This window comes from Urocitellus parryii, chromosome 4 (genome assembly GCF_045843805.1).
Source record: "Urocitellus parryii isolate mUroPar1 chromosome 4, mUroPar1.hap1, whole genome shotgun sequence".
Taxonomy (NCBI): Eukaryota; Metazoa; Chordata; class Mammalia; order Rodentia; family Sciuridae; genus Urocitellus; species Urocitellus parryii.
In genome coordinates this window covers 30,821,796-30,833,129 of record NC_135534.1, presented here as the reverse complement: position 1 = coordinate 30,833,129, position 11,334 = coordinate 30,821,796, and the positions used below count along the sequence as shown (strand labels likewise).

The 11,334-nt window shown below is 37.6% G+C and overlaps 1 protein-coding gene across 1 annotated transcript in view; it reads left to right on the top strand.

Annotated features, from left to right (window-relative positions):
* The first annotated feature begins 131 nt into the window (after positions 1-131).
* The window catches only part of Pdhx (pyruvate dehydrogenase complex component X), a 70,255-nt gene continuing 59,052 nt past the window's right edge, over positions 132-11,334 (top strand). Inside the window, exon 1 of the mRNA XM_026404387.2 lies at positions 132-343. Coding sequence (XP_026260172.2) covers positions 184-343 — 160 coding nt within the window. The 5' untranslated portion in view covers positions 132-183. The remainder of the gene's footprint in view (positions 344-11,334) is intronic.

Genomic DNA, 11,334 nt, shown 5'->3' with positions numbered 1-11,334 from the left:
TGCTGCCCGGCCGGGAGGCGTGGCCAACGAGGCTGGAGGCGGGGCTAAGAGGGCTAGTCATCGAGATCGACTCGCTAGGCGGGCGCCGAGGGGGCGTGACCAGCGGGAGAAGGCGGGGCCTGGGAGGGCCCTGAGGCTGGCGATCAGGCTGTGCTGCGGACAGCCGGGGGGAAAGCCGGGAAGATGGCGGCCTCCTGGAAGCTGGGCTGTGACCCTCCGCTTCTTCGTTACCTCCTTGGCCTCGGCGGCCGGCGAAGCATGGGGGTGGCCAGGGCCGCTGCCGGGTGGTCTGTCGGCCGTGGAGCTAGCTGGAGATGGTTTCACAGCACTCACTGGCTGCGGGGTGAGTGGCCGAGGCTCGCTCATTTTCTCTGGAGCTGAGCAATGGGCCTGAACGCATTCTTGCTTCAAGGCCTCGGTCTGGGTATGAAGGTGCCTGATCCCCTTCTGAGAGGGGTCTGCTGGCTGGGTCTAATGCGTGCCGCAAAGGGATGTCTTGGGAGCTGAGAGAGCTGGACTCCCGCACCTGGGCTGGTATGGCTTCTCTATGACCTTGCTTCGGAATGTGGTTTGTTTGTGAGGCACCGAGAGAGGTTTGCTTTAAACGATCTTCTCTAGGACCCCTTCCTATTCACAGCTCAGATTCCTTTACTGTTGTCAAGAATCTCTGACCGAGAAAAACTGCGTAAGGTTGCTTAGATTTTAAGGCCTCTGCTAGCTGTTCTTATTCATTCTCAGGGCCTATCCCTTTTAGGAGATTTGAGGTCTTGGCTGCCTGTCTTATAGCCCCACCTGAAGATACGTAATTTATAAGATTTAACTTCGGATGATTAGGAGAATGTTTCAAATAAAACATTCGCTTGAAAAATGAAAATTTAGGACGGGAAACTAAGTGGATTATAGAAAATTGACTAGTAATGATATTGGCACAAAAACATAATCTTCCAGTATTTAGCAGGACAGTATGTAAAATGCATGCCAGGCATTATTGTTTCTTAAACCAGGAGTCTGGAATAGGGGTTTGGAGTGAAGTATTGGAAGATAAAACTTAACGTTTTTTTAGTTTGATAGTATTTACCTACTAGTCATCATTCTTGGCACTCCACAGAATGAATTTTCATCTAAAAAATTAGGTGGAATTGTCTACCTCGGCTGCCTGAGGTTCAGAAAAAATAACGACTTACAATAATCAGCAAAATGACTGAGGTTCTTAAAGATTGGGTGATGGAAACAATTTATTTCAATCTCTAATGTTTTGTACAACATTCCTTAGAGCAGTGGTTCTTTTATTGTGTATATTATTCTGTCCCCCATCTCTCAGTTTGTTGAAAGAATTGAGCTTTCCTACAGCTCTCAGAGATTCTGTTTCAGGTGGAGTTTGGGACTCTGCATTTTACTAACAACCTTAAGTGAGTTTTAATGCTTTGTTTGGGGGTTAGATGGTCTACAGATTGAGACTTACTGCCTTAGAAAATCATGGAATGTTAAAAGCCACGTTTTGGAAATAATCTAGAAAGGTGCTTACTCTTGCTTATAAAAAATCCTTTTTAAAATCTTTGAATGCTCCAGACTACAAAGAAAAGAACTTACGCGAATGTGCATGCAGTTTTAGACGTTTTTCTTAGAACCAATTTAATTCCTTCTGCTTTCACAATTTCACTTAGGCAGTGTTTATTTGATGTATCTTCACTGTTTTACCTACTCACCACTCTCCTACCCCTACCCCTACCTCCATCCAACAGAGGTGCACCATGAACAACACCAGAGTTGTCTAACATCATCTGTAAGGGAAAGAGTACTACATTCCAAGGCAAACTGAATTAATTTCCTGTTGTTGCTGCTGCCACAGACAAATCATTATCTTATAGTTTGGGAGGTCAGAATGCAAAATGGATCTCAGTAAGCTAACATCAGGCAGAGTCTTTATTCTTTTCTGGAGGCTCTGGGAGAGAATTGTTTCCTTAATTTTTTCAGCTTCTTAAGACCTCTCAGATTCTTTGACTCATGGCTCTCCTCCATCTTCAAAATCACAAATGGCTGGTCCATTATTTTTCACATTACATCTCTCTTGCCACTCCCTCCTGCTTTCCTTCTTCCAGGGCCTACCTGGATAAGCCACCATAATCTCTTCATTTTCAAGTCAGTTGGTTAGCAACCTTAATTCTGAGGAGGGGAGTTTTATTCTACATTTGAAGTTGTGTTGTTAGATTGTTCTGTTATTTGGAAAATTTGCACACTTTTTTTCTTTTCCAAACACTGAGCCAAAATATATCTCCTAATATATTAGCATTTACAAGTTTTTGTTTTGCCGTGATAAATACTTGCATAGCAAACATGAATTTGCAATGGTGTTTTTCTTTATATATAGACAGGTTTTTTTAGAGTCTGATTAAAAACAAAACAAAACCCTATGGTTTATAAAGCTAAACAACTATTTGGATAACTGTAAACTGTATAAATTAAGCAGAAATTATTGAACTGTTTCCTCTTTCGCACATCTAACATTTAAAAATTTGTCATTTGGAAGTATTTTTAGAGTTTTGGTTTCCCTAAAAGATGTTTTTTTGGAAGCATTTTTATGAATTATGACTGCCTTTTACTCACTTTTCATAACAACCTAGTAAATTTGATATTATCCTTATTTGGTTGGATAAAAATACTAAATTAATTGCATTAAGCTGTACATCTTTAATGTTAATGAACTAGAGGACATATATACATTTATTTATGTCTAGCAAATCCCTCATTTATTTATTTCTTTTAACTGAAATGTTTATTGAGAAGGATGAATCTATGTTATTCACCACTTCACTAATATTATTTGAGTAAAGGAATGAGCATCTGTTAGGTGCCTGGTACATGGTAGCCTCCTTGGATAAAAGGTGGTCTACTAAACAATACTTTCAGTGTTCTACCACATGGTCCATTTTTTTTATATTTAGCTCCAGATATACAGTCCCAAGGATTTAGACCTTATCCTTAAGGTATTTATAGTCTGCTTGGAGAGATAAACAATAAAGACATGATTTCAGTAGTGTGCAGTGAGTTCTGAGGGTTAAGTTCAGGATGATAAGGAAGTTGTATATTGTGGAAGAAGGGCACAGTGTGATATTTAAGGAACTGACAGCATATGCAAGTAGTTTTTCAACCTACTCTAGGTAGTGAACTATGAAGAGTTTGTGTTGCTGTCCTGTTAGAGTAGGTAGTGTGATTTGGCATTTAATGTTAATTAAGACTTGTTTCAAGTTGTTGCTGAGGAACAACATTCAATTTTAAATCATGTGACTAGAAAAATACATGAGGTTCAACTTTGATAGTGATTTGCCTAATACATAGTGGAAGGCTTTGCATATTATAGATGTTAAACATAATTTAGGGAAGCTAGAAATATAGGAAGTTTTAAATGATGCTAAAGTCTACAATAGAATTGTAATTCAACAGCCAGTGAACTGACCCACTTTATTGTAGAAGAAAATTAATTTATTAACATTTTACAACTAGGAGACTTTACATAAAAATCTAGATTGTTATCTTCTCTTGTAAATTTCAGGTTAGACCATATAATGGTGATAGTTGCCGGAGACTCAGTAATGATTTTTTTTTTTTTTTTTTTTTTTTTGTAGAAAATGTCTTCCTACTTTACCATTACCACTCTTCTCTATAACCTTTTAGTCAGCAAGGCTGAATGTCCCTTGATATGTACCATCACCTCTAGTCTTTCTTTTCTTGTGTCCTGCTATGATTTGAATGTGCCCTTCCAGATTTGTTTTGGAAACTTAATCCCCAAATTCATATTTAATGATATAATAGGGGTGGAGCCTTTGGGAGGTAATGAGGATTAGATGAGGTTGTGAGGATGGGGTACCCATGATGGCTTTAGTGGCTTTATTAAGAAGAGAAAGATAAATCCAAGCTTATGCAGCATATTTATTCTGCCTTGCCATGTGATGCTGTTGTGTTATAAAAGAACAGGAAGGCACTTACCAGATACTGGCACTATGCTTTTGGACTCCCAGTCTCCAAACCTTGAGCTAAATAAATCTCTGTTCTTTATAAATTACTAAGTCTCAGGTATTGTGATATAGTAAGAGAAATGGACTAAGACATACTCTCATCTTTGTGGAACGCAGAAAATAAAAGGTAATCCAAGAAAAATGGGAGAGAGCAAATGAATGTGTTTTTGAAGAAGGAAAAATTTTATCCAGTTAATATGAAAATAAACATGTTTAAAGAAGAAGAATAAAACCTAAAGGTGCCAGCCTCCTTCTCTCACCTACCTGTTTACTCTAGGCACCTGTTTTTGACAACAGCTTCTATAACAAGGAGACAACATCTTTTCTTTGATAACAAAATTGCTGGTGTGGTATTTCTGCCAGAATATGGATGCTCTTTTAGGACTAATACTGATGAGATTGATAGTCTTTCTCAAATTCTCATTTAACTGTGGAAACAAAAACAGAACAGCTGAAGTGAAAGTGGGATTTATTGAAGGGATACAACACCACAAATATGAAATGATGCAGGCCACACGGTAACCATTACAGTTCCATCTATATCTGTTTGTTTCTCTTGGGTATTTCTCTGCAGTCTTGCCAGTCTACTTATTCAGTTTTCTTCCTTTTTGATGTCATCTTGCCTTGCCTTAATGCTGTCAGTCCTTTTTTTTCCCATGCTCTTTCAGTTTTGTGATCTGATTCCATTTTTTTTTTTTTTTTAAAGAGGCTGATCGACCTAGTATAGGTTTGTTGTGGCATGGAACACTCAAGAGCTTTCTTTCAAAGGCTGAAGTTTGAACACTATCTTAAGAAGGAAGAATGAGTTGTGAATCAGTGACTGGCATCTCTGCTATTACAGTCTGATGAAAATAAGACCACCATGTAGTAGTTATTTATTTTAGATTGAGTTACTACCAAGTAAAATCATCCAAACAGAGTATTTATAGGCCACTCAGTGGTTGCGATATATGGGCTTCCAAGGTAAGTAGGCAAAGAGTAAAGGAGGTTAAATGAGTAGAAGTAGCAACATGGGAAACCAAGATCTGGATTCTTAAGTATACTTTCTACGTGTTTGCTTTAGAACATTTCATTGTTTGTGAAAGTGGGGCATTAGTAGTAGCTGTCACATACAGGATACTCACTATTTGTCAGGCTTCATTTATTTACATTACTTGTTATCAAAAGAACACTAAAAGGGTTAATCAAATTGTAGTGGTATGTAGAGATTCAAAGAGGTTTTAATAATTCGACTAAAAATAGAATGTAAATGGATGGTTACTTTGGAATTGTGTGCTTGATGATGCCTAGTAGAAGTGAATAGAGTCTTTCTTCTTGGATCCCTCTTTTGCAAAACTAGGAAGTATCTTTATGTGGTAAGGCAACAGAATTCCCTTATTGTATAGACTAGAATTAGATCATGTTCTCTTTCCTAAGCCAGTTGCTAACTTGACTATACTGATGGGACAAATGGATTGGCTTTGGTTAATGTAGGAGTTGGGTGATGGAGTCACTAACCTTGAGCACTTGGTCACAAGAAAAACAGATAGCTGAGTAAAAGTGGGCCTCTGGCAGCAAGAAAGAAGTTGGAGGGAGTGGGTTTTGGAATAATAAATAGTGTGTTTTGAGAACTTATTTTGTTCCATGCACCCCTCTAAGTACTTTACATGAATTAACTCATTTTCTGTCACAGCTAATGCTGTGCTCTGTGGGTAGAGTTCAGCTTCAACCACATCTGCTGGACACCAAAGCCTGTTACCTAAAACACAGTCAGCCCTAGTATCAAGTGACTTGTTATAGATACCAGCAGAACGGCGTCAGTGTGCTGGAGTTTTATTGACTATATATATATTTTACAAGTGAACATTTCTGCTTTTTTGTTTTATGAAGTGAGATGTATTTTTAATAACCACCACATTGTGAAATAGTATTTCAGTAATGGTTGTCATGTTACTCTTGTTTTAACACAATTTAAAGTACTAAAATTCTAGGCTGTATAAGGTAGCAGGACTATTTAAGAGAAAAAAATATGTAACTTCTTGCTGTCTTAGTTTCTAAGATGGTATACTCTTAATGTGCCTTTTTATTGTTATCATGAGCTTTCTTTACTTTTTATAATGTGTCAATGCCCCCAATTATCACATTTGCATAGATCTTTCCTAGATTAAGTGGAGTGATACTTTCTTTTTGCCTTTGTTCTAGAATTGCAAAATAAACAGGAATTCATGTGTAATTTTAATATGGTTTAGAACCAAGAAGACCTGTTCTGTAAACTGAAACCTCTTCACTCAGAGGAAATAGATACTAGCAGTATACTGGCAATAATTCCAGTCAGTCCCCTTTTAAATGTGCCAGTGAATACAACATGAAAATGTACAAAAAAAAAATATATATATATATATATGTGTGTGTGTGTGTGTATACATATATGTATACATATATATGTATATATATATAATCTCAACAGTCTCTAACAAAATATGTGTATGGTCATTTTTTTTCTCTTACTGTAAGTAGTGATCTACTTGGTACATTTCTTTAACTATATAAAGACCTTTCTTTATTATATGAAATATTTCTAGGGAAGAATTGGGATTGACAGATGTATCATTCAGGACAATTTGCTAGCACTGTTTTTTAGAGAGGCACAAATCTACTTGAAAACCGATTTAAAAAACTTATACCACTTCCTCGGAAAAATGCTTACATGCAGATTTTTATGTGATTCCAAGGGACTCATATCCCCCATATAAATTAGCCATAATATACTACCTCATTTCCAGCCTATATCCATAAACATTCTGGCATTAGTTGTGCTACTTTACAAGAATATTTAATGTATTTGAGAATAAGGAAGTTGTGTTTTAATATAGAGGTTTCAACATAAGTAGTGGATACATGTATACATGTGACTACAACAAATCCAGCAATATGGAACTCTTTCTTCAGATCTGGATGTGGGTTAATTTTACTTGTGCATTTAGGCTTTATCAGACCATTCACCTTTCCCAAAACATCTGTGCTTCTTTGTCCTTTCTTACGCTTGTACTGTTCCTTTAAATGGACTGACCCTCCTTATGGTTTGACATCTTTCTCATTTAGCTGCCACCCTCCCAATTCTTTCCATGAAATCCAGGAAGTCTAGGCAGGAAAAAGTCTCAAAATGTTAATTTGTGGAGAATTTAATAAGTGACCAGTTTTGTGAATGCAGGGTGTAAAGACAGTGCTTATACTATGAGGCTATTTGGAAGAAGGTACTAACTATCACCACTACCAGGAGACTTCAAGGGACATGGGAAGGGGGCAGTCACTAGAACTGGAAAGGAGTGAGCCTGCTAGGAGGCCCTCCAAGGGGAGGCAAGCTATGTGCCCTGCAATGGAGGTTGCAGCCATCTCCAGTGACCCCACAGGAGAAAGGGAGCCAGGGAAGAAGTGCTCTGACCAGACTCCTCTCTCCCTTCCTTCTGCCTGCCATGCCCATTGGCAACACAAGTTGAAAGCAGAATGCTAGGAAGCCAGGAGATAGAGTAGTGAGAGGAAGGGCAAATGGAAGCCACCCACCCCCAGCTGACTCATTCCCATCAGTCTTGATACTTTGTTTCTACCTCAGTTTGAGCACTTAAACTGTCAAGCACTGTAGTGTGGGTGTGTGAGTGTGTGGAGGTAGTTCTCATGCTAAGAGAAGGGAAGAGATGAAGTATAATTTCTACATTTGGAAAAATCAAGTTGTTTCTCTGGATTGTGACTTGCACAATATATTTTATTATATTTTGTTTTTTTTGTGGTGCTGGAGACTGATGCGTGCCAGTTTGGTACTCTACCTCAGAATCTTTTAGACTGACTTTTAATGATTTTTTTTGTTTGGTTTTTCATTTATATAGTTGAATAAGAAGTAAGTTTGTAGTTTACAAGGCTTCTTGGGCAATTTTTATAGGAAGAAATATTTTTCAATTTGGAGCCATGACATCTAATTTTGCATTTTGTTCTTTTCACTTGTGCTCCTAACAAGAGTCATTTTTTACTCCTTACTTTCATATTCCACATCCGGTCTATCATTAATTCCGTTGGTTTTACCTTTTAAATGTAATCTGAGCACTCCCAACTATACTGCTCCTTTCAGCCATTGATCCATGCAGTCACCATCACCAATCTAGATTGTAAGCAGTGGTCCAGTATGTGTCCTCACTACCATTTTTGCCCCAGGATAGTCTACCACAAAGACACACAATACAGTGCCTGACAGTTTAGGTACTCAAACTGAGGTGGAAACAAAGTGTCATGACTGATGGGGATGATTCAGGTAGGGATGGATGTCTTCATTTGCCCTTCCCCACACTACCTTGTGGCCTATGTCATTTGGCTTTCTTTCACATGGCTTTCACTTGGGTTCTGTCAGTGGGCAGCACAGGAAGGAGAATGAAGGGAGACAGGAATTTGGTCAGGACTTTCTTCCCGGACTCTTTCCCTCCTGTGGGATCACCTGGGGCTGGCTGCATACTTCACTGCAGGGCACACAGATTGTTCCCCAGGAGGTCTTCCCCACAAGCTGCACAGCTTTCACAGTGCTGCTATTAAATTGGAAGTCAGATCTTGTCAGTTTTCTGCTGAATACCTTCCAAGAGCTTTCCATTTTCCTCAGAAGAAAATTGGAATTCCTTACCATGATTTACAAGGCCAGGGAAGTGAATGCCCCCCCCCCAACAAATCTTACCTTTTCCCTTGCCCCTCCTCACTCCCACTCCAGCAACTGACTAACTGACTTGCTTGGGATGTTTTGGACATGGCAAGCACTTTCTTCTCATTCTTTGTGCTTGCTATTATCCACGTTCAGAGGATTTTTCATTAGATATATGCATGGCTTCCTCCATCCAGCTCAGCTTACCCTTAAGGTTTGGATCTAAAAATATCCCCTAAAGATTTTATGTATTAGGCAACGTGGTAATGTTCACAGGTGAAGAGATTAAATTATCAGAGCTATAAGTAGATTAATTCATTTGATTGTAATAATTGGAATGGACTATGAGGTGGTAACTGGAGGAAGTAGGTCACTGGGCACATGGCCTTGGACTCTATCTTGTCCCTGGCTCCTTGCTTGCTCGCTCACTCTCTGCTTCCTGGCTGCTGTGAACTGAGCAACTTTCCTCTCCTATATACCCTTCTGCCATAATGGGCTGAACCTCTGAAAACTGTGAGCCCAAAATAACTTCTCCTCTAAGTTGATCTTTTTAGGTATTTTGGTCCTAGTGATGAGAAGCTAACACACCCTTTTGAAGAGAACTTCTATGATCAACTAACAAAATAGTTCCTCCCCTGTCGTGTTGTCTCTATACCATTATTTAATTTTTTAGTTTATATCACTATTCAGATGTTTTATTTCTTCTCCCTCTACTTCAGAATGAAAGCTTCATGAAAATAGGGATTTTTGTCTGTTTCTATTCACTTTGATGTATTTAACACTAGAAGAATACCTAATTAGGGCTGGGGATGTGGCTCAAGTGGTAGCACACTCGCCTGGCATGCCCTGGTTCGATCCTCGGCACCACATACAAACAAAGATGTTGTGTCCGCCAAGAACTAAATAATAAATATTTTAAAAAAAGAATACCTAATTAGCTTCTGGCTAATTAGAAATATTTGCTAAATAAATAAATGAAAAATCAGGTCTCATCATTAGCCTTTCTACTCCTCTCCTGTGTCATGAAATAATCTTCTAGAAATGTATATCAGAGGATGCTACTTTCTGGCTTTAACTCATTAGTCCCAAGTTTTCAATTCTGAGAATAGATCAACAAAATTGTTACAGGTATTTTAAAATAAGTTGTAAATTATAATCTAGAACTTATATATCCTTTATTATTGTTAAGAATGAAAATACAGGTTATCCTATAAATAGGACCCTCAGACAATGTAGTATCTTTTTATGTATATATAAGCCATCCTGTAAATGGGACACTGACTGAGCAAATAGGGTGTCCTTTCATACATTACACCATATACATAAAAGTGACTGGCATGATCCATTCAATCGTTATTTTTGGTGGAAAGGATCAAACCACTTCAAACATTGTTAGATTACATTTTTTACAATATGTTGTCGATTTCACATGATGGGACTTGTTTAGACATCACCGTTTTTGCCATTTGAAAATAATATGGCTTTTCACATCAAATCTGATAGTTTGGACTGTATAAGTACTAATATGCTTTCTTCCTCAGTTTCTCCTTCCGTCATTTTAGCTATGCTGAGCAGGTGTCTGTTTTGAAATCCAACAAATGATCTTGTCTTCACAAATTTTGTGAGTAATTCCTATGTATATGGTAAACATCAATTATTCAGATGAACAAAAGCCAATATCATTTTTTATTTAATATTATTTTCTAACAAATGTAGTATTAGGAAACCAACCAATTGTGTTCATCCACACAACCACTGACATTATTATAGCTACCTAATGCTTTTGGTTTAAACATAAATGTATATGTAGATATATATATAGATATAGATATATATATATATAGATATTTTTTTTTCTGTTTATTTAATCACAAATGATTCTCTTGTTTTTACATCAGATCTTGTGAGTTTCATAAGATACCAGTTTAGTTTCTTTTCCCTCTTGGTGCTTGTACCTTGGAATCCAAAATTTCAAGTGTATCAACAAGTCATTACCAGTGAAGAGATTGTTGAATAAACAGAGTTTGTTTATTCTCTGCCACTTCATCCATTAGTAGAAATACCTTACTCCCCCCCCCCAAAAAAAACCTTCTTGAGCACCTCTTTTCTACAATATGTATCAGTTATTGCAAAATCTTGACATTTCACACAATGCATAGAATTTATAAACAAATCTTGTTGATTTACCTCTTATAAAAAATGTCACAACAATAAGTGCAATAACTATTTAGGAAAAGTATGAAAAAAAAGTCACAACTTGTCCACAAATAGTGACAACTAGCAACATATTAAGAGTTTGTCAGGCAGCAGTGCAGTACACTGCACTGCAATGATTGTGCAGCATACACTATTCCATTGTCCTGTGTGGGGACAGCTCTTTTCCGCCACAGGTAATTTGAATTACAGTGCATTCTCTTAAAATGATTTTCTAGTTGTAGAAAATTGTTTATGCATTTTTATATTACATGTCAGTCATACATGTACTATTTTGTTCAGTTGAACATATAGTAGAAATAACTTTCACAGCAAAGTTTGCCATTTTCATAATAATCTTTTTTTTTTTTGGTTTAAACTAAATTTATTTATTCACAGTTCTGGAGGCTTTAAGTCCAAGACCAAAGTTCTGGCTGATTTCATTTCCAGTGAAGGCTATCCTCCTGGTTTAGA